We start from the raw sequence: 23,515 nt of genomic DNA on the forward strand, positions 1-23,515 counted from the left end.
ATTTCTCTTTTTTTGTTTTTGTTTTTTTGGTTCCTCCATGCGGCATGAAGGATCTTCATCACCCAACCACGGATCAAACCCGTGCCCACAAAGTCCATTGGCCAGTGGATTGGCAGAGAAGTCCCTAAATGCTGACAATTTAATAACTTTAGGGGGCCTTGTCAAAAGGTCCCTGGCATCAAAATGGCTGCATCACAATGCCATGTGCACTTCTAAGCAATCAGAAAGATCAACAGACAAATATCTATAATATACTGTGTTTGGTGCCTCAAGAGATTTACATACAAAGTAGATGGACTAATTCTATATGGAGGAGTCACGGGCACGGTTCCCCCAGGAGGTTGGAGAGAAAACAGCATGTGAAGAGTCCAATGGGTAAGAGTTTGGCATGAATGAGAAAAAGTACAAAATCGTATATGGTGCCCTAGCTCAGGGAGCAGGGAAAGCAGTCAGGGAGTGGAGAGAGAAGCCTGTAAAGTTGCCTGATTCGGGTTGGGAGGCCAGTGTCAGCCCCACTAGAGAGTTTAGAGGCACTGAAGTTACCAACCCAGACACTGACTTGGTCAAGTCCTTCTTTTAACAAGAAAGCTCTGGGGAGGGAATTCCCTGGTGGTCCAGTGGTTAGGACTCCGCGCTTCCACTGCAGGGGGCACGGGTTCGGGGGAACAAGATCCTGCATGCCATGCAGCATGGCCAAAAAAAAAGAAAAAAGAATTAAAAAAGAAAGCTCTGGGGAAGGCATAGAAGATAGAAGATGGAATGGAGGGAGAAGAGTTAGGAAGGTTCTCTGTGTCCCATCCTTGTCATTGTTTCCACTGAAATCAAATGTGCCTTTCTGGTAGTGTATTGTTCTGAACACCAAAAGTATTAGGTAAGTAGGTCTCAACTAGGATACATCAGCCCCGAAGGTGGCTCAGGTGCCCAGTACTTTGGGACCCTCTGTCTCTTTCCTGAACTGGGGAACCCTAGCTCTCAAGCAACCTCTTCATTCGGGCTCCCAGGATTACCACCAGTTGGTCTGTGTGGGAGATACAGCAGTCACAGGAGCAAACCCAAATGGTCGTGGTTGGCAGTGGATAAGATCATCAGAGCCAAGGGACACATGATATTTTTTCAGCCTCCCCTTGTGAGCAATCCTCTTCAGTGTCGGGTGGTATTTCCAACCTGGGGAAACAACTGACTGATGGTCTGGGAAGAGAGAGTGTCATAAAAGGGCCAGGGCCGCCCGAGCCAGGATGACGGTAGCCTGGGGCCCAGACACTCTAGGGAATCCGTGAGTGATGGAGAGAGAACATGAGGGAAAGCAGGGCTACTGGCCAGCCCAGCCCAGCTTCCTCTTTCATGAGCTCATAGTCAAAGCCAGGCCAGACCGGGAAGGTGCCAGCAATTGACTGAGCTTGTTTTTTCCCTAACTTGGTTCTGAGTCACACAGGGCATCTACCCTTCCCAGAAGACCGCCTTAGGTTTCACCCCGGGGCAGCCGATCAAGCTCCAGTCCTAACACGCGATCCCCACTCGCGCTGGAGGCGGGCCAGCCGGGAGCACCCGCCCCGCCCCCGAGGCATCTCTGGGCGGAGGCTGGACCCCTCCTAACCTTCAAAGAAAATGGCCTATGCACGCAGCTGCTTTGGAGGTAGGAGGGAGGCACTGGCTAACTTTTGAACACACAGGGGAGAGCTGCTGAATCAAGGAGCTGCCGGGGAGGGAGGCCCATTCGAGAGCCTTTAATCTAAGCCCTTGACTTTACAGATCAACTCATTCAGTAAATACAGGGTGTCTGAAAAGGCAGGACAAAAGGGGACATGCTTTATTTGTCGCCCTTCCTGCCCACCCCCCCACATTACGCTTTGAATTAAATCTCAGTCATATTCTCCAATGCTGACATTGGAGCAATCTACAGAGAGACTCCCACATGAACACCTCTAATATTAATGAATTAAGGAGCCCTATGTTTCTAGCCTTTTCAGGCAGTCTGTATGCTCTAGACACTGAAAATAGAACGATGAACAAGATGGATAAAGTCCTGCTTTCACGGAGTTATAATCTGGTGAGAAGGAAACTGAGGCCAGAGGGAGGAGCCACAACCCTGGGGTCCTAGGAAGCCAGTGTTGGACCAGAACAGGGATGCTGGGTTCTTTTCCCAGCTCCCCACTCTCAGCAGCCTCTGGGGAAGTTTGGCTGAGTTGGACTGGGCTGGGCCGGGCCAGGCTGGGCTGAATCCAGGGCAGGGGATATCATGTTCTTTTGTGACCTTGCCTTGGGCCTCCAGGCACCCTTGCCATCCTTTTGCGTCAGGGAAAACTGCCAGGGCCTGATCTTGGCCCTCCTAAGGCCCAGATGAAAGTCTTTGGGGGTCATTTATTAACTTGCTGCCTAGAACTCACCACCGCCACCCCCCCCCACCATGCCTCTGGCAAGAATTGTTCTGGCTAGAATGTGTGTGCATATGGGGGCCAGGGGAAAGCTGTTTACAGTCATTCTCACTGGCTGAACAAGAACTAGGAATGCAGAAGTCTCTGCTTCTCCTTGGAGAAAAGAAAAAGCCACAAAACCTACCTGAAGTGGAGAGGGAGAGAAGGGAGGACGAAAAGAGAAAGAGAAATTGTATCCCCTGATGATCTTAGCACTTGGAGGCTATTTTATCATCCTGGTCTCCTACTCCTGGGTTAGTTCACTACTGTCCACATCTGCTCCAAAGCAGTCCCTCTTCCCATAATTATAATAATGGCCACTATGGAAAAAACACCCACTTTGTGCCTATTCATATTCTTAGTCCTTACAACAACCTTAAGGCCAGTTGGCCCATATTTCAGTTAAGGAAACATTTTCAGAGAAGTTAAGTAGCTGGCCCAATACCTCGTGGTTGATAAGTACCAGAGCTGGAATTTAAACCCACTTTCCTCTAATGCCACTAGATGATAATATACTCTTTTTGCTACTGCATGTTTCCCTTCTATCTCAAACCCACCTCAAGTCAATAAATAGTTATTGAACATCTACTAAATGCCAGGTGCAGCTGAGAGTCTTTAATTTTCATTCCCTGACCCCAAGGCCCTGGCTCCATCCCTCTATCCCTGCTTCCCTTTCTCAGAAGCACCCACTTCCGAATATCTGTCTCCCTCTCCTCTGCCCATTCTGCCTCCTTCCCATTACCTCTGTCCCCCATTCTAGCCTGTGGTTAGCAATGCAGCAGTATTCCAGGTGGGGCAGTAGGCATGACTCACTCTTATGTTACTTATAAAGGGTAAGAGCCAGGGCTTTGCCATCCATCAACTGCACAGTTATTCCTGACTCAATGGCAGGTCACCCTGAGCCACAGTTGAGTATCCCCCAACTTCCTCTTTGAAGAGGAAATGTAGAGGCCTCTGAAGAGACACGGCTGTATGAACAGACACCTCTGGGGGTGAGGGGTAGCTCCTCAGAAGAGATGAATTTAAGAATATTTATTAAGGGAACTCTTGTACACTGTTGGTGAGAATGTAAATTGGTGCAGCCACTATGGAAGACAGTATGCAGGTTCCTCAAAAAGCTGAAACTAGAACTACCATATAATCCAGCAATTCCACCCCTGGGTATATATCTAAAGAAAACAAAAACACTAATTTGAAAAGATACACGCACCTCCATGTTCAGAGCAGCATTATTTACAATAGTCAAGATGTGGAAGCAACCTAAATGTCCATCAATAGATGAAAGTATAAAGATGAGGTATATATTTATATATATATGTATACACACACACAATGGAATGTTACTCGGCCATAAAAAAGAATGAAATTTTGCCATTCGCAACACCGTGGATGGACCTAGAGAGTATCATGCTTAGTGAAATAAGTCAGACAGAGAAAGGCAAATACTCTGTTATCATTTATATGTGGAATCTAAAAAATAAAACTAATGTATACAACAAAACAGAAACCAATTCATAGATGTTGAGAACAAACTAGTGGTTACCAATAGGGAGGGGGAATGGGGGAGGGGCAAGATAGGGGTATGGGATTAAGAGATACAAACTACTAGGTATAAAAAAGATAAGCGGGCTTCCCTGGTGGCGCAGTGGTTGAGAGTCCGCCTGCCAATGCAGGGGACACGGGTTCGTGCCCTGGTCCGGGAAGATCCCACATGCCGCGGAGCGGCTAGGTCCGTGAGCCGTGGCCGCTGAGCCTGCGCGTCCGGAGCCTGTGCTCCGCAACGGGAGAGGCCACAACAGTGAGAGGCCCGCGTAACGCAGAAAACAAAAAGAAAAAAGATAAGCGACAAGGATGTATTGTATAGCACAGGGAAATACAGCCATTATTTTGTAATAACTTTAAATGGAGTACAATCTGTAAAATATTGAATCACTATGTTGTACACCTGAAACTAATAAAATATTGTAAATAAACTATACTTCAATTAAGCCCCTACTGGGTGAAAGGCCAAGTACTGGAGAAACCACAGAGATACCATGAGGAAAAAGGGAGGATGTGGTCCCGTATACTCGAGGAGATGATATTCCAGCGGGGGAGGGACACAACAAAAAGTAAACAAATATGTAAAATGATTCCCTACTGTGGTAATCATTAACAAGAAAACAAACAAGGGGCTAAGAGAGAGGTTAGTGGGAGGTCAAGAACACAGGTCAAAGGAGGGGAATGAAAGCACTTGGTGATCTTGGGCAGATAAGGATGATATGAGGAGAGCTGGAAATGGAAAGGGGCAAAGGCCTTTCCCTAGGATTAGGGCAGTGAGAACCCGTGCAGCTGCTGGTCTCCGCCCCTGGCCCTTTCTGGCTTTAACTCATCCCCCAGCTGTCACCCCTGCACCCTGTCATTGACTTAATGATTCACTCTCAACCTTCCCCAGCTTCCTGTGTGGCAGGGAGGGGGTGGGGCAGAGCCCTGGCTCTCTGAGAGTACCAGAATGGGGATGGGATTGGTTGAGAAGGAATGGTGAGCCGTCTGGGTTCTCTGGTTCTTCTCTCCGTCCCATTCTGACTTTGCCACAAAGAAAGGTCTCTCTGTGCCAGGAGGACAGTGAGGATAACTAGGGCCGGCTGGAGGCCCAGATTCCAGATACAGGAGGTAGAGTATGAAACAGGGTCCTGACATCCCCTTCATTTCCCCTCCCCTGCCTAATGCCCTGGAGAAATTTTCCATCATAAACAAGTTATGCATTCCTAACCTTGGGTGACTCTCCCCTTCTCCCACCAAGCAGTTTTCTTCCATCATCACTATGTCTCCCATCCCCAGTTTATGTCTGTGTGAGCATGTGAGCCTGTCCATACATGTAAATTGTCATGTATTTATGTTGATCGTTGTGTAGTGTGCAGGTTGCCTTGGAATGAGGGTGTAGGTGGGTGGGTAGGCTCACTGTGCTTGGGTTGTAAATGTAACGATGATGGCAGATGTGAAAGGCAGGTGTGGGAAAGGGATGTGTCTTTGTAGAGGAGGTGTGTTTTATGCCTCATCAGGAAGAAGTGTGTAATGCTGAAAGTTTCTAGTGTGCTTAAACAGGAGTGGTGGGTGTAAAATAAAGCAACTTATAAGCCCAGGAAGCAATAGTATATACAGCAATAATGTCTCTATTTATAGCCCAACTGTGGGCCGTCCCCTTATTTGCAACCCCGCACATCCTTGGCTGAGAAATGCCCTTAGGTGTTCTTTGTTTGGTGTCTGTGTAAGACTTGTTCCAACTTTTCTTAAGAGGTTATAAATTCATATGTGGGATTTGAAGGAGTGTATGCCTCTCTCAAAATCTTGGGGTGATCCAGCCAGTGTATGTATACTATACGTGCATTTTTTAGTTCTGCATTTTCATCTTTCACTTATCAAGATTATTGAACAACTAGTACATGCAAGGCACCCTGCTAGGCTCTATGGAAGACACAAAGACATGTGTGATGCAGCCTTTAATGGAAGAGGTCATACATGTTCTCATCCTGTGCACCAGGCATAATATGATCTGGTACAAAGCTCTGTGGCAGATGCATTTCAAATCCATGGAGACAGCTTTGGTCCCTTCATGCTCCCTGACTCTAATGCTACCTGTCTTATCACTAAATTCTGGTAATCTTATGCTAGGAATGTCTCTTAAAGCCACCCCTCCTCATGTTCCCTGTGTCATAGCCCATTTCAGGCCCTTTCCTCCTACCCAAACCTCTCCAATAGTATCCTGTCTCTCCCTTAGTGTTTCCACATCCAGAGCATACTCCTTGTCCCACTCAGTTCCCAGCTTTGAACTTGCCCTTCTTTGATGTCATTCCATGACCCACAAGCTCCACAGTCTAGAGTCAAACCCAGTCCCCTGGCCTGACAGCTAAGCTCTCCTCACTGCCTAATTCCTTTCCAGCCATCATCACTTCCCACTGTTGTCGAACCCAGATTTGCGTGCCTGATGCACAGTGAGGCCAAACAAACCGAAACATTGGGTTTGGGGCAGAGAAAGGTTTATTGCAAGCGCCAAGCAAAAAGAACAGGTGGCTCTTGCTCAAAAACCCCAAACTCCCTGATGGTTTTCAGAGAAGAGTTTTTAAAGGCAAAATTTGGATCCTCAAGGACTATGTCATTCTTTTAAAGGTTGTGCCCTGCCCCCTTCCCTCCTGTTTATGATGAGGATGAGAAGTTGCCAAAAACTGCAAGTGCCAGGGCAGAGCAATTTAAGCAGAGGACCTAAGGTGAGAAAGAGCTTGGCAAGTCCTGGGAACTGAAAGGAGGAGGCCCTGGCTGGCTGGAGCACAGCACAAGAGGAGAAGAGGGGTGAAAATGAGTTTGGAGAGGAAGAAATGAGATTTTGAAGACACTGTTATGGAACAAGTTCATGTGCCCAGTGCACAGTGAGCCCAAATAAACTGAAACGTCGGAGTTTGGAGCAGCGAAAGGTTTATTGCAGGGCCAAGCAAGGAGAATGGGTGGCTTGTGCTCAAAAAATCCCAAACTCCCTGACAGTTTTTTGGGGAAAAGATTTTATAGGTAAAATTTGGGGTGTGTGACTTTCTTCTGATTGGTTGGTGGTGAGGTAACAGGGTGGTGCTCCAGGAATCTTGTACTCAGCCTGAAGTTACCATCCTCCAACTGAGTGAGGGCCTTAGTTCCTGTAGAAGAACTCAAAGATATATTGTTATGTATATCCCTTGAGGAGGAACCAGGCCCCTGCTTTAACTGCACCATTCTTTTTTTTTTTTTTTTTTTTTTAAGTTTTTGGCTGCGCTCGATGCACAGCATTCGGATCTTCCCGGACTAGGGATCAAACCCACGCCCCCTGCAGTAGAAGCTCAGTCTTAACCACTGGACCACCAAGGAAGTCCTGCACTATTGTTTCTTGACTACTCCTGTTTCTGCATTCCCTTCCTTCCCTAATCAGCAACTGTTTGAATCTGTCCTTTGGAACCCAGGGAAGGTCTAGGAGGGACACGGAAAGGCTTTGGTACCCAGGAGGGCCCCACAGGGTCCTGCTGGGTTTCACCACTACTCCATTACAGGAAACTTGTCCTGAGATTGTTTTTCTTGTGATTCCCCAAACACATCCTGTACTTTTCCAGCTCAAGGCCTTTGCTGATTCCATTCTCTTTCTCAGTCATCTTACACATCTGACTCTGTGGTATCCCACCCACCATTTAAGGTCATCTCAAATGCCATTCTCCCCTGATGCCTCATGTGATTGATTAGACAGACAGGAACAGCAGCTCTATTGGGTTCCCCTTATACTTAGTCTTCCATTTTCTTAGAACCTGATGTGTTTGCTTTAGATAAAGCACTTGGCTCACCCAGCAGCATACATGCTGAAACCTACCTCAGTACTCAAAAGTACCTTTTAACAGGGTGTCTGGACCTGTTGAGTGCTCAAAAGATGTTAAATTCTGTGTCCATGAGCAGCTTTCTCTAAGGCAGTTATGAAAATGTGTCAGTTCTCTCTTGTGTTATTATCATTCCCACAACATTTGCGTAATGTCTCACAGTTTCAATGTTCTTCACATACACTTAAACCCAGATGGCTGCTAACTTCTCACCTCTGTATTTTGTGGTCTCTGCTCCAGCCATGTATGAACATGTCTGCACATTGCTGGGTTGCCCCTGTGCAGTCGCTGCACCTTTGTTCTGTGTGTGTGTGATGTGCATATTGAAGGGGAGCAGAATATGCCACCCCGAAATGTGCCACTTTGGCATGTGAATTATTTGGAGCTGAAGGAAATCAAGACCCCGCAGACAACTGCCTAAATAATTTAGGTAGGGGGCCTGGCCCAGAGGTAGCTTTCACCTGAAAGCCTTAGCTGCTTAGCAGGGCAAACATCTAATTAGCAAACATCTGCTCTTCTCACCTTCCTGTGAATTACCCACCTCCCCTTCAAGCCCCAGGCCTCTTTCCCATTCCTTAGCTCAAGATGGCCTGTAAGCCTCAATTGCCCGACTGACTGCCTTTGAGTCTCCAGTCTTCATGGGCTCCTGTAAGTACGCAATTAAATTTGTTCTCTCCTGTTAATCTGTCCTATGTCTAATTATTAGACCAGCCAAAGAAACTAGAAGGAAAGGAGAAATTTTTCCGCCTCTACAATGTGGTGTGTGTGTGCTTGTGTGTGTATGTGTGTGTGTGTGTGTGTGCTAAAGCAGGCAGGGTTGTGTCTGTTTGTGTGTGCTAGGGTGTTCATTTCTCTTAGGCATCTTGGCTATTTCTGTAGTGACTTCCCTCCTAGGCTGTGTGTTTTCCGTGTTCCTACAACTTGCGAATGTGCACCTGTAACTGGTTCCTTGACTTTGCTGGGTTAGTATTGTAGTAGGATAGGCAGACTTCCTTATGTAAGCGATGGGGCTTATGGCTGAACCTTCTCAAACTGTCTGTGAGTCCCTCTCCAGCTGCCACATGTCCCGACATGTGCCCGCAGTCCGGAATTTTACCCGCCTCCACTCACAACTCACACACTCACGACACACACTTAGGTGCCTACGGTTGCACTGGCCAAGTCCCCACCCCCTCCCTTTGCTTAAACTTCGGAATTTCCAGCCGACCGGCCAACCGCTCCCAGCAGCGGGTGGAGTTGAGAAGGGCCCGCCCAGTTCTCGGGGTACAAAACTAGCTCTGCAGGACTGCGCGGCCACTTGTCTTTCAGCTCTGCGCACAATGTGTCACTCTCGAAGCTCCCTCCCCACCATGACCGTCCTGCGGGCTCCGACCTCGGTCCCCTCCACCAGCCCGGGACCCCAACGGGGCTCCGGCCCCGAGATCTTCACCTTCGACCCTCTCCCGGAGACCGCGGTGGCCCCCGCTGCGCGCCCCAGCGCCTCCCGCGGGCACCGAAAGCGCAGCCGCAGGGTCCTCTACCCACGAGTGGTGAGTGTCGCCTAAGTGGACAGCCCGAGGGAAGAGCAGGTGAACCGCCGGACGCCGGGGCCCCGACCTGACCTGTTGCCTTTGTTATCTCCCCACAGGTCCGGCGTCAGCTGCCAGTCGAGGATCCGAACCCTGCCAAAAGGCTGCTCTTTCTCCTGCTCACCATCATCTTCTGCCAGATCCTGATGGCTGAAGAGGGTGTGTCGACACCCCTGGTCCCAGAGGACACCCCCAGCGCGCAGTCCCCCGCGCCCACCGTTGTGCCCCCCGTCCTCGAGCCCCTTAATCTGACCTCGGAGCCCTCGGACTACGCTTTGGACCTCAGCACTTTTCTCCAGCAACACCCGGCCGCCTTCTAACCGGACTCCCCACACCCCCAGAAGAATCTGAAAAACCAAGAAACACTGGGTGTACCTGGTGCGAGAGCGAGCGTATCCCAAACTGGGACTCCCGAGGCAACTCGCACTGAGAACACTAGCGGAGATGCCAGCCCTAGCCTGGGAAAGACAGGCACCGACACGCCGGGGCTAGGCCGGGTGGCAGGAGACTTACCCGGCTAGGCCGGGTGGCAGGAGAGCGTCGTTATTTCTCATTGCTCCTATTAATATTTATATGTATTTATGTATGTCCCCCTAGGTGATGGAGGGGTGTATGTCATATTTATTTTAACTTATGCAGGAGTGCGAGATGTGCTCCTTGCTGCAAATGCAGATCTCTGGGTATTTATTGGGCTCTGGGGGATTGGTGGAGGCCGGCGTCCAGAATTGAGCGAGGCTGGGAAGAGGGATGGAGGAAACCCGGGTCCGAGAAGGCGCCCAAGCTGGGAGTCAAGGACGGTGGTGGGTCGTAGTAGGTTTAGCGGGTGACGTACTAAGCCCTCCAGCATCTCAACTCGCGGGTCTACTGTGTGAGGCTTCGGCAGACCGTTGAGAATAAGGTCCTTGGCCTTCGATCTCCTCGAAGTTGCCCCCAAGGGGTGGCTGCGGGGTCGGTGGGCTGTCAGGGGGCGGCTATGGGGTCGCCCGGTATGTTCTGTGAACACAAATAAACTTGATTTACCGTCAGCAGTCATGTGAGTGTCTCTTTGCAAGCCATGGTCCCCCATTCCTCATGGCCTTCAAGCGCCTGGGCCGGAGGAGGCGCGGCCAAGTCACCAGCGGGCGCTCCTCCCCGGGACCCTGAGCCCCTTTTTCCCGAGTCACGGAACCCAGCATCCGGTAATCGGATGCTGTCGTACATTGCCCAGTCTGCGGTTTTCCCAGTTAGTTCTCGCGGGGCAAATCCGAGGTGAGTCAATCTCCCTTGCCCCGGGGTGCCAGACCCACTGAGGTCACGTCCCGTGGGGCGGGGCGTGGAGCGGCCTGGGCGGGGCTCCGGACCCCGGAAGGGCGGCGAATTGGGGGCCGCCGCACCCGACCCCGGGCTGGCTCGGCAGCCCGGGTGAGCCGGGGCCCGGGCGGGCTGAGGACCGGAGCGCGGCCTGCTGGGAAAGGGGCGGGCCGAGGTGGGGGGGAGGTTGGTCCGCCGCGGGGGCGGGGTCGCGTCTGCCGCAGCGACAGGGTGCGGCCTGGTTGGGGGCAAGGGCGCCAGCGCGGGCCCAGCTCCCAGGCAGGCTGTGCGCGAGCGGCCCCTGCTCGGCGGCTCACAGGTCCCCTGCGCGTCCCCGCCCTGCCCCGGACCCCGGCCAGGACGCTGCCCGCGTCCGGGAAGGTAGGTGGGGGGTGGGGTGGCGAGATGGAGTCGGGCTGTGGAAGAGCAGGGACGGTGGCGCAAGGGTCTGGGGGTCTCCAAGGGCCGGGAGAGCTTTATCAGATAAGGGAGAAACCGTCGTCACTGAAGGTGGGGTGCGGCAAGGGGCTGGGAGTCGCTGGGTGACTGCGAAATTTCACAGGGTAAAGCCTTAGCGGATCCGTGGGCGCGGAAGGGACTGGGCCGCATTGTCTGCAGGCGGGGCGGGACTGACAGGAAGGCGAAAGGGTTCACTCCTGTGGACTCCACAGTGCCCCTTGCTATCAGCAAAGGCTTTCTCTCCCCCTCCTCCAGCTCCAGCCTGAGCCATGTTTTTCACCTGTGGCCCAAACGAGGCCATGGTGGTCTCCGGTAAGTATTGTTCTCTGCTCAGCCAGTGACCCCCAAGTCCCCGCAGAGGTCCCTTCCCCCTTTCCCCACCAGCTCCCCAGCGCCAGACCTTCTGCCCACCCTACCCCCATGGCTGCAAGCCACCCATTTGTGGTGATTCCCTGCCGCTATCCTTCCAAGGCCTACACTGCCCGCCGCTCCTGCCAGCGCCCAGATTTCTTCGTGGGGATTGCTCCCCCCTCCCTTCCCCAGTTGTCTTCCACATTCCAGCTCCACCGTGGCCACCGGCCACCACAGCTCATTGCCTCCTCACCTTGCAGGTTTCTGCCGGAGCCCCCCAGTCATGGTGGCTGGAGGACGTGTCTTTGTCCTGCCCTGCATCCAGCAAATCCAGAGGTAGGTAACAAGAGAACTAGGGAAAGGGAACCCCCGTTTTCTCTCTTTTCTCCTTTTCACACTGTCCACCCCTTCTTTTTCCCTTAGGATCTCTCTCAACACACTGACCCTCAATGTCAAGAGTGAAAAGGTTTACACTCGCCACGGGGTCCCCATCTCAGTCACTGGCATTGCCCAGGTGAGGCTTTCAGAGCCTTTCCTCCAAAGTCCACTCCCCCATCACCTTCTCTGTCCCCAGACGTTAAGAATCTTCTGACCATGGCCTTCCCTACCTCTGCCTATAGAGAAATTTCTCTGCTAGTCTCAGCTTCTCCAGGGATCCCCAAGGCACTTGACTCTCCCTGCTTCCTCCCTGTCTTCATGAGAACTTCACCACACCCTCCCTAACCCTATTCTGGCTACAGGTGAAAATTCAGGGCCAGAATAAGGAAATGTTGGCAGCTGCCTGCCAGATGTTCCTGGGCAAGACAGAGGCTGAGATTGCCCACATCGCACTGGAAACGCTGGAGGGCCACCAGAGGGCTATCATGGCCCACATGACTGTGGAGGTGAGCCTGAAGGCAGGGAAAGATCTGGAAGGGGTGCCAGAGTGAGAGGGGCCTAAGGACCGAGCTAGTCTGTAGGAGACAGTGGTCAGAGGATCTGAGAGCTTACGTTCCTTCTTCCCTCCATCGTGTTATCCTAGGAAATCTATAAGGACAGGCAGAAATTCTCAGAGCAAGTTTTCAAAGTGGCCTCCTCAGACCTGGTCAACATGGGCATCAGCGTGGTCAGCTACACCCTGAAGGACATTCACGACGATCAGGTAAACCTAGGCAGTTGCTTCTCCCCGCTTTCCTGCTCCCATCTGTTAAACCTTCCCGAGGACTGTGATATCTGCAACTCTCCCACAGGACTATTTGCACTCCTTGGGGAAGGCTCGAACAGCTCAAGTCCAAAAAGATGCTCGGATTGGGGAAGCGGAGGCCAAGAGAGACGCTGGGATCCGGGTGAGAGATCTGGGGGTTGCTTGGTCACCATGGGCTTATTGTGCACCTGGTGGAAGAGGGGATGGCGTGGGGGCTGGTGGAGCAGGGCTGGCAGAGGATATAAATGAGGCCGGGCCTGGGGTGAAGACAGAGGAGCTTGGTGGAGAGCAGGCTCTCTCCCTGGGGCTTTCCTCTCCCTACTCTGACTCCCTGCCTGATCTCTGCATGGACAGGAGGCGAAAGCCAAGCAGGAAAAGGTATCTGCTCAGTACCTGAGTGAGATCGAGATGGCCAAGGCACAGAGGGACTACGAGCTCAAGAAGGCTGCATATGACATTGAGGTCAACACCCGCCGAGCACAGGCTGACCTGGCCTATCAGCTTCAGGTCAGAGCCCCTATGCTGGCCCGGTGGCCAGGCTGGACTTCACCCCCTCCCCGTTCTTCTCAGGCCACCACTCTCTCTCATATTCTAACTCTGATCCCCTTATTCTGGCCCTCCGTTTCGGACACAGCTCCTCCTTATGAGGAAGGTTTAAAAGACCTAAACGTTTCAGCTGAAAAGCAAAGAAAAGGCCTAGAAAGGATGCGCTCGATAGGGCTGATCACGGGCTTGGGGCAGGTTGTGCCCTGTGCCAGGGCACCTGGATGAGGGGGTGAACCAGAGCTAAGATCCAACCATGCTCCACATCGGGCCTGGGTGAATGGGTCTGCATCCACCCAGAGGAAGGGGTGCCTTTTTCTAATTTGCACCGGGGTACTCCATGGGCCCACAGCAGCCCTGGTGATCACAGAAGTGTGTGAGGAAGGAAAACGTGGGCTTTGAATCCCACAAAATGAGACATGGGGGCCCTTGAAAATGCAGGGAGGTGTAGTCGATCCTCCTCATTTGTGGATCCCATATTTGAGAATTTGCCTCATCACTAAAATTTATTGGTTACCTCAGAACCAGTATTTTTTGTACTGATGACCATTTGCAAACATGCGCAGAGTGCAGAAAAATTTGAGTTGCCTGATATGTGCTTCCCAGTTGAGGTTGAACAAGAAGATGTTCTGCCTTCTTGTTTCGGCTTATACTGTAAACAGTGTCATTTTCATAGTATATTCACTGCCACATTTTTTGCACTTTTGTGCTTTTTTTTGGTGATTTCACAGTTTAAAATGTCCCCAAATGTAGTGCTGAAGTGCCGTCTAGTGTTCCTAAGTGCAAGAAGGCTGTGATGTGCCTGATGGAGAAGATATGTGTGTTAGATAAGCTTCTTTTAGGCATGAGTTACAGTGCTGCTGGCCATGAGTTCATTGTTAGTGAATCAACAGATATGTTACATATGGTGTCTTTAAGCAGAAACACATAAAACAAGGATATATAGGACTTCCCTGGCGGTCCAGTGGTTAAGACTCCATGCTTCCAGTGCAGGTGGTGTGGGTTCGATCCCTGGTCGGGGAACTGAGATCCCACATACTGCACATCCTGACCAAAAAAAAAAAGGATATATATTGATCTGTTTATCTGTTATGACCAGAGGCTCACAGGAACCTAAACCTGTATTTCCCTTAGGAACAAAATAAGTGTTTTGTTAATTCAGTGTTCATGGCTACTTTATAAAACAGAACTACCATAAATAACGAGAATCAACTGTACTCTGAGACCTTTACCCAAAGGGTAGCAATATTATGAAATTCATTTTTGCCAAGAGTTGGTACAGGGTGAAATTATGAAATGCAACACATCTTTAGTTATGATGTTAAATCCCTGGATGGCTTGACAGGTACCTGAGTGTGGCATAGTACTTTGCTACTCAAAGTGTGGTCTGCCTCCCAGCAACATCAGTATCCCTGAGGAGCTTGTTAGAAATACAAAATCTGAGGTGCCAGCCCAACTGACCAAGTCAGAATCTGTATTGTAACAAAATCCCTAGGTGATTCATGTATTGATACACATTGGAGTTTGAGAAGCATTAACATAGTGGAAACCACCAGCTTGGGTGGGACTTAACCCACCCAAGGATAAGGTCCTTAATCTTCTTCTCAACATGGCTCTTCTTGTCTGCACATCAAAGGGTTGGGCTGGTTTGGGTTCTGTTCAGCTTTTATTAGTTCCTCATTTTGTGCCAGCCAGGCTTTGTGCTAGGTGCTGGGGAAATAAGGATTTACTCAACAGGAATCTGTTAAATGCCTGTTCTGTGCCAGGCATTGTTTTGGAGGTGAGTATATAAGTATGAATGAGACAGAATAAGATTCCTGCCCTCATGGAGCTTTACATTATAATAAACGAAACCACTAATAAGCAAATAACCTTCACTGGCTCTAATTACATGAAGTGCTGTGAAGGAAATACATAGGTGGTACTTTACTGGGGGGATACTCTGTTAGGTTGGGGGTGATCAGAGAAAGCTTCGGTGAGGAAGTGATACATGAGATAAACCCTGAAGATGAGAAAGAGCCAACGATGTAAAGAGTTGTGGGCCAAGAACATTCTAGTCCAGTGCTGTTCAAATAGAACTTTCTGAAATGATGGAAATGCTCTATATCTGTGCTGTGATGTTGAGCACTTGTAATGTGGCTCGTGTGACTGAGGAACTGAATTTTTAAATTTTTTATTTTGATTTAAATAGCTATATGTGGCAAGTGACTAGGCAGGGGACTGGCACACGCAAAGACCCTGATGTAGCAAAGAGCTCGGCGTGTCCCAGGAACAGAAAGGAGGTTTCTGATCCAGTATGGCTGGTGTGCTGTGAGTAGGGAGAGGCAGGCGGGACCAGGTCTCCTAGGGTTTGAGTGGCCGTGATGGAGACTTAGAAGATTCAAAGCACAATGGGAAGCTATTGGAGAACTTTAAGCAGAGAGGTGCTCTGGTCTAATTTACATTTTTACAAGGATCAGTACAGCTGTTATGTGAAGAATTGATTGTCAGAAGAGAAGAGAAGGGGGCTTCCCTGGTGGCGCAGTGGTTAAGAATCCGCCTGCCAACACAGGGCACACATGTTGGAGCTCTGGTCCGGGAAGATCCCACATGTCGTGGAGCAGCTAAGCCCGTGCGCCACAACTACTGAGCCTGCGCTCTAGAGCCCGCGAACCACAACTACTAAGGCCCGCGCGCCTAGAGCCCGTGCTCCGCAGCAAGAGAAGCCACCGCAATGAGAAGCCCGCGCACCGCAACGAAGAGTATCCCCCGCTCGCTGCAACTAGAACAGCAACGAAGACCCAACGCAGCCAAAAATAAATAAATTAAATAAATAATTTTTTTAAAAAGGAAGCAGGGAGATGAGTTGGAAGGTTTTTCAAAGATGATGGATTGCATAAATGCAGCTAATTGCACTCCCTCTTAAAACCTCACTAAATCCACATAAGGTGATTAAAAAAAAGTAGATGGAGAGAAGAGGAACAGAAGCAACAGAAACCATAGCATCATTTTGGACTCTGGAAAGCCGTGGTAATTGACCAAGGAGGTCTGAGACAGCTGAGCCCAAAGCTGCAGGGGAGAAAACGATGAAATGATCGGAGGCTCAGGAGCTGGCAGCACCAGGGGCCTCTGGAGCTGTGACGAGGGCTGTTGAAATCAGGAGAAACAGGTGAAAGGGGACTTCTTAGAGCGCTCTGGCTCCCTGCCTCTGGGTAATGCTCCCTTCTCTGCCCCAGTAGACTTCTGGAGGTTTATTATCTGATGAGAGTAAACCAGAGGGCATGACCTGGGGCCAGCCAGACACAGGTGAGGGCCTAAGTACTTAACCAGTAACAGGCCTGAAGAGACTGTCTGCCTATTGAATACTGAATACTGACCACTTCCCCTAACCACTCACCCCACATGGCTCTCAGAACCCCCATCTTCCAAAGAAGAGATCAGAAGACTGCTCTGGGGAACATGACCAATCCAACATGAAAGACTTGAAGATCCTGAACCTGAGGTTCCTCAGCAGATGAACTGCCTAGGTCAGCCTAGATTGAAGCTCAAAGCCAACGAGCCTCACCCACATACCCAGAGTTTCCCTTCCGTGTTTCAGACCTTCCTCCCTGTAAGCAGACAAGCAAGGAATCCCTGACATATGAGGGGTCCTGCAACATGGAAGACAGGCCAAAACCACAAGCAGAGCAAAGCAATTGGCAGGATACATACTATGCAGGGAGAAGAAAGCTTAAAAAAAATTAATATCCTCAGTGATAAGAGAGTAATTCACATCTAGGAAATCAGGACATAGAAAACAAAAAAGAGCTTTTAGAAATTAATAAAATGGAAGGACTGAAAAAAAATCACAGTGGAAGAGAAATTCTAACAAATTTCCCAGAAAATAGAACAAGAAAGATGGAAAAATTAGGGAAGAATATTAGAGGCCAGCCCAGGAGACCCAACAGAACAAAGAAAACAGAAGGAAATCATCAGTGAAAAGATTCAAACATGTTTATGTGACTTTCTGGATTGAAATGGTCCACCAAGTGCCCAAAACAGTGAATGAAAAACATCTACCTTGAAGAACATCACTGTGAAATTTCAGAACACTGAGAATAAAGAAAAGAACTAAAAGCTCCCAGAGAGAATGAACAGATCTCAAGCAAAGGGTCAGGCATCAGAATGACTTCAGATTTCTCAAGAAGCTAGAAGACCCTGGAACAATGCCTTAAAAATTCTGGTGGAAGATTAATAACAACCTAGTAACCTGTACTCAACCTAATCGTTATTTAAATAGAAGAGTGGAGTGAAAATCTCAGAGAAGCAAGATCTGAAAAAACTTATTGCCCACATACTCTTTCCTTTTTTAAAAAAAAATTAATTAATTAATTTTTGGCTGCATTGGGTCTCTGTTGCTGCACGTGGGCTTTCTCTAGTTGCGGTGAGCGGGGACCACTCTTCGTTGCGGTGCACGGGCTTCTCATTGTGGTGGCTTCTCTTGTTGCGGAGCACGGGCTCTAGGCGCGTGGGCTTCAGTAGTTGTGGCTCGCGGGCTGTAGAGCGCAGGCTCAGTAGTTGTGGCGCACGGGCCTAGTTGCTCCGCAGCATGTGGGATCTTCGCAGCATGTGGGATCTTCCCAGACCAGGGATCGAACCCGTGTCGCCTGCATTGGCAGGCGGATTCTTAACCACTGCGCCACCAGGGAAGTCCCCCACATACTCTTTCTGAGGGAGCTGCCGGAGGTTGAGTCTGAAGAACAGAGAGAAGGAGGGGCTCCAACACAGGAACACCGTGATGCTGCATATGGGGGCCAAGAGCAACTAGTCCAATTTGGAACAGGTTTGAACTTTTAGGGTCAAAGACAGTACAGGGTGCCACATCCAGAAGCACCCTTCCTCTGGAGTGAACAGATGGGTGTTCACTGTAAAGGCAGGGGCACCATCTCTTATGTTGATGAGCCCCACAGGGAAGATGGTGCACATCTGAGCCAGAGCAATGAGGCAAGAAGTGTGTTCCTCCCCCGAACCTCTCCTCACCGACATCTTGGCAAGAGCCTTCTGATCCCTCTACTCTGCAAGGGATAAGAAAATGAAATCTGCCTAAGTAAGAGGAAGTCTATGTATACATGTTCTTGTAGTTGCTTACAATATCCTGGGAAGGATACACGACAAGCTGGTCACGGTGGTTGTTTCAGGGAAAGTGAACCAACCAGGTGGCTTGAGAAATAGGTGGGAGGAAACCTTGCTTATCACTGTTTACTTTTTTTAAAAATTTGGACCACATACAAAAGATAAAAATGACACACACACAGCCCCCAAAAAGAAAGTTGGTGAGAGAGAGAGAGAAAAAAAGAAAGTTGGTGAGAAAACTTTTCAGGAGTTAGTTGACAGTGGCTTGCACTAAGGTAACCACCACACAGATGGAGAGAAGTACATGGATTTGAGCGTGACTGGAGGTGGAGGATGGCCACCATGCACTCAGTGCCCACCAGGTATTCATACTCTAGAGGGAGACTTGGTGGAGAAACAAGGTGATAGGAGTTCAGTGGAGGGATACTTCACCTGGCCTGAGGGAGAAGAGCGGCTGGGTTCCAGCCCTATCCAGCCCTGAAGCTGAGACTACGTGGGGAACAGCCCTAACCGTTGATATTGGCTCTGGTAGGGAAGATCAGGCCACCCCCTGCTCGCTCCTCAGGCCATGCCTTGGATCTGTACGGGAAATGGACTCCCTTGGGCAGGCTGAGCCCACTGGGACCACCTTCATGTGCCTGCTCTATTTTTTTAAAATGTTTTTGAATTGACACTATCTTTTTTTTTTAAGTTATTTATTTATTTATTTTTGGCTGCGTTGGGTCTTCGTTGCTGCTCGCAGGCTTTCTCTAGTTGCGGCGAGTGGGGGCTACTCTTCATTGCGTTGTGCAGGCTTCTCATTGCGGTGGCCTCTCTTGTTGCGGAGCACGGGCTCTAGGTGCGTGGGCTACAGTAGTTGTGGCCAAGGCACGTGGGATCTTCCCAGACCAGGGCTCAAACCCGTGTCCCCTGCATTGGCAGGCGGATTCTTAACCACTGCGCCACCAGGGAAGTCCTCCTGCTCTATTTTTACATCCCGCCCGGGAGCCCCGGCCCTAGCTTCCCTGCCTGCTTCCTGGCCGCTTGCTCTTCAGCTCTGACTCTGAGCATCCCTCCTTCCCAGGTGGCCAAGACGAAGCAGCAGATCGAGGAGCAGCGGGTCCAGGTGCAGGTGGTGGAGCGGGCCCAGCAGGTGGCAGTGCAGGAGCAGGAGATCGCCCGCCGGGAGAAGGAGCTGGAGGCCCGCGTGCGGAAGCCGGCGGAAGCCGAGCGCTACAAGCTGGAGCGCCTAGCAGCGGCAGAGAAGTAAACACCCCTTCCTGGCCCCCTGCGGCTCCTTCACCACCTGGGCGCCCCCAGACGAATTGCTGAGGCCTTCTTTACCTGTACTCCTCCTGTGGAGTCTTTCTCCCAGAGCAAGGGCTCTTCCTCAGCTCCTCCCTCCACTCCCTTCCCTGCCCAGGTCCCAGCTGATCATGCAGGCAGAGGCAGAAGCCGAGTCTGTGCGGGTGAGTTAGCAGGTGGCTCTTGCCGGCTTGTGGAGGGAGTGGGATTGTGCTGGGATTGGGCTGGGATTTCTTGTCCTTGACTACCGCCATCAGTACCCCAGGCGTCCTGTACCCTCCTCAGATGCGTGGGGAAGCCGAGGCCTTTGCCATAGGGGCCCGAGCCCGGGCCGAGGCTGAGCAGATGGCCAAGAAGGCAGAGGCGTTCCAGCTGTACCAGGAGGCTGCTCAGTTGGACATGCTGCTGGAGAAGCTGCCCCAGGTCTGGGGGTCGTGTGGACAAAAGCAGAGGAGGGACAGGATGAGGGAATGAGGGGTGGGGGAAATGAGGGGCTGGGGGAGAATCAGCCTAGGGGCCTTAAATGCGGGGTGAGAATTATAAGCCAGTGACCAGAGTGAGGAAGGGTGATCCTCACAAAAGTGAAGGACAAGGATCTTAAAACCCAGAGTAAGGAGTCTTAGGATGGGTGTGGTCAGACCGCAAGTGCTGAGTGGGCATCTTACCTACCAGGTGGCAGAAGAGATCAGTGGTCCCTTGACCTCGGCAAATAAGATCACACTGGTGTCCAGTGGAAGTGGGGCCATGGGGGCGGCCAAAGTGACCGGGGAAGTGCTGGACATCCTGAGCCGCCTGCCGGAGAGCGTGGAGAGACTCACAGGCGTCAGCATCTCCCAGGTGAGGGTTTCTAGGGCGGGGGCTGTGGAGCCGAATCGCCAGGTTCTTACGGCATGTGATGCAGCGGGCCTAGCATGGGGCCAGCACCCAGGAGGCCTGGGGGCCGCCGACGTTTAATTGCTTTCTGTGTGCCAGACACAGTGCTAAGCTTCTATACAAACGGTTTAAAAAATTTTTTTAATCAAACTTCCTTTGGGTTATGTGGGGTTTTACAAAGTAAGGAAACTGAACTTCCAGTTTAGCCCATGTCATACAGCTGGTGAAGCTGGGCTTCAAACCCAGGCCAGCTATCTCCGGAGCCTGTGCTCTTGGTCACCCCACTAGTAGAAGGAACTAGCTGCAGCCTGTTGACAGTTAATTCCAAGGCATATCACTGCATTTCTTGGTGCCTGTTCATTCACCTGTAGATTATGGTAGAGATCAGAGTAGGACCTAGAGCCAGACTGTTTTGGTGTGAATCGTGGCCCCAATGCATGCTAACTGTGACCTTGGACAAGTTAATCTTCTCTGCACCTGTTTCTTCACCTTAAAACTGGGTTAATAAAAGTAACTACCGTGTTGAATTGTTAAGGGGATTAAATGAGTAGATATTTGCAGTGTTTAGAACAGTGCCTAGCATGTAGTAAGTACTATATAAGCGTGTTAAAGGACTTCCCTGGCAGACCGGTGGTTAATACTCCACGTTCCCAATGCAGGGGGTGTGGGTTCGATCCCTGGTCGGGGAACTAAGATCCCGCATTCTGCACAGCCAAAACAACAACAAAAACAAAACAAAGAGTGTGTTAAATAAAAAATGCATATATAAATAAAAGCACCAGACTGAATCAGTGACCTTCGAGCTGGGTTCCTTGGAGTCTCCTTAAGGTCTGCAGTGGATAATTGGGAGCTAAGGAGGGCCTGTGCAAGCAGGGATCTGGCTCCCTTTACCCCTTTGCAGTAATTCATTATTATACAAGAATCCAAATGACTGCTTGGCAAAGGGGGTGAGGTAGGGTACCAGAAAAAACTAGAATACTCACGGAAGTTTGCATCCTCCCTACAGCCTGTTCATCCAGATGGGAGCCTGGGAGAGCAGGGCACCTGGTTCCCATAGTCATCACTGTTGTCTTTTGCCAGGTGAACCACAAGCCTCTGAGAACAGCCTGAGCCCTCGACCTTCGCGATGCCCAGCCTGATAACTCAAGTTGCCTGAATAGTCCCAATATTGCATGCACTTCAGCTGGCTCCCCAAGCGCATCCTTTGACAGCGGAGTTCCACCGCTTGTCTCTCCTTGCCAAATAGCCTGTCCCTTGCCTTGGAAGGGAAGGGTTGCTCCCTTTTCCAGCCCCATACTGCAGACCGCCAGTCCCGCAGGGGTCCCATGCCAGCCTTCTGATGATCCCACCCCCAACTTATTTAACTTAATCTACTGTCTGAGCCTGTTGTCCAGAATTCTTCCTTGACCAAGCCTTAAGGGGTGGTCTGCAGGTTCTCAGCTTTGTCAAATAAATTGCTATTAATAAGTACTGATACTTATGAAGTTAATACAGCAGAACTAATTCAAAATGAATGCTGGAGTGTAGCTTTCGCCTTTGCATTCAATAGGCTTTTTACAATGGGAAAGGCAGTAGTTACTTGTATATGTTGTTATAGAATTAATCCCCCTCCCAACCCTGAGGCTGGTTAGTCAGCAAAGCATGCTGAAGTGGAAGCAATATCAATAATTGCATTAGTCCCTAGAATTACTGAAAATACGGCCAAGGGAAATTGTTAACATTTGTTCAATTTCCGGGGCAGCTTTGAGACTATTACATTGTGCTCCTTGAAGCATGAGGTATTAGATGGAACATAGTTTAGAATGGGACCATGGTGTGACACCCCTCACTAGTGATTTTTTGCCTTAGGCTGAGAAAATCCACGGGATTACAGGAATCAGCGTTACCCATAACAGAAAGGAACCCTGGATACACTGCATTCGAGATTCTTCTGGAGCACTGTTAAAAACAGACTGCTGGGGTCCAGCCCATTCTGGTTCAGTACATCTGGGCAGGATTGTTCAAGGGGATGCTGATCTTGCAACCACTTGACATTCATCTCAGTTCCCTTTTCTGTCCCTAGATCCTGCATCTGGGCGTATACCTACCCCAGTTACTAAGACAGGTACAGGTGGTGGGTACCAGGGATTAAGGTGTAAGGATATTCTTCTCATTAGTTTATGGGAAGTAGAATGTATTATATAACTGAACTTGAGCCCCATGCCTCCACCAGCAACCTTTCCCTGAATGAGCACACATTTCGCAACTCTTTTTTTTCAATTCCCGTTTATTTTTGGCTCTTGGGGCAATGTCATCTTTTCAATATGAAAAAAAGCAAGTTCAACACAATAGAAATCTGAAGTGTAGAATAGGACAAAACCAAGGGTAGGGGGGAAGGCAGTAGCAAAAGTAAGAGATGAGGTGTTGCCAAAAGATGGAGGGTGTCCTGTCCCCTCTCTGGGGAATGACATCTAGGTGGTAGCACATAGCTTTCCGTATAGGTACAGAAGGGCTGATAGTCATTTTTTTCCATAAGAAAAGACAGGGCTGCGGAGGGGCTTTCTGGAGGCTTAGAGACTAGTCTCTCTTGCTCCTCTTGACCCCCTTTTCTGACCAGGGGAAAGGAAGGAATCCAACATTATGAAGGAGGTAAAGTGGAAGAGGGAAGGATCCCCCCCCTTGACAGGGTGGTAGCCAGAACCTTACAAAGGAAATAGCTCAGGTCAGAGCTTGGAGGGAGATTGAAAATGGAGATAATACTGTTAACACCTCCCCCAGAAGCTGAGAGGAGCAGAGAGATACCTGGAAACTAGGACTTCAACAGCCTGGGTGCCCCTCTCCAAAACCCCACCTTCCCAGTAGGGACTTCTACCTGCTGCTTCGTTTCTTTTCCCCTGGGCTACCACATGGGCCTAGGATGGTGGTCATCTATCCGGGTTATCAGCACATGGTTCTGAATGGGATTTGATGAGACCCAGCTTCTTGAGAGTTTATCTTGAAAACAGAGAGGGAAATGTTAACTGGACAGATGGGAGGAGTGGGCACCAGAGGAAATACAGGGTCACCCAGAATGGCAGAAATCTAGGTTCCCCAGAGTGGAAAGAGAGAGGAGACATTCAA

At 50.1% G+C, this 23,515-nt stretch overlaps 2 protein-coding genes across 6 annotated transcripts; both read left to right on the top strand.

The window, feature by feature from the left end:
* The first annotated feature begins 9,061 nt into the window (after positions 1-9,061).
* Positions 9,062-10,367, top strand: IER3 (immediate early response 3). Its single transcript, XM_081245969.1, has 2 exons — positions 9,062-9,303; positions 9,402-10,367. The coding sequence occupies exons 1-2, from the start codon at positions 9,094-9,096 to the stop codon at positions 9,660-9,662; spliced, it is 471 nt and encodes a 156-aa protein (XP_081102095.1). The 5' UTR covers positions 9,062-9,093; the 3' UTR covers positions 9,663-10,367.
* Positions 10,368-10,837: 470 nt separating this feature from the next.
* FLOT1 (flotillin 1) lies at positions 10,838-21,886 on the top strand. 5 transcript variants are annotated; one of them, XM_081245939.1, is made up of 13 exons: positions 10,878-11,013; positions 11,347-11,403; positions 11,703-11,778; positions 11,866-11,956; positions 12,183-12,326; positions 12,464-12,583; positions 12,672-12,767; positions 12,980-13,132; positions 19,323-19,504; positions 19,662-19,707; positions 19,829-19,966; positions 20,216-20,380; positions 21,497-21,886. In XM_081245939.1, the coding sequence occupies exons 2-13, from the start codon at positions 11,361-11,363 to the stop codon at positions 21,524-21,526; spliced, it is 1,284 nt and encodes a 427-aa protein (XP_081102065.1). In that variant the 5' UTR covers positions 10,878-11,013; positions 11,347-11,360; the 3' UTR covers positions 21,527-21,886. The 5 variants fall into 5 exon arrangements, with proteins under 5 accessions (XP_081102067.1, XP_081102068.1, XP_081102069.1 ...); XM_081245941.1 differs by lacking the exon at positions 11,866-11,956 and having other exon boundaries at positions 10,838-11,013; positions 11,195-11,403; XM_081245942.1 differs by lacking the exon at positions 11,866-11,956 and having other exon boundaries at positions 10,838-11,013.
* The last annotated feature ends 1,629 nt before the right edge of the window (positions 21,887-23,515 follow it).

The sequence above is a fragment of the Mesoplodon bidens genome, assembly GCF_964165515.1.
Source record: "Mesoplodon bidens genome assembly, chromosome: 10".
NCBI lineage: Eukaryota > Metazoa > Chordata > Mammalia > Artiodactyla > Ziphiidae > Mesoplodon > Mesoplodon bidens.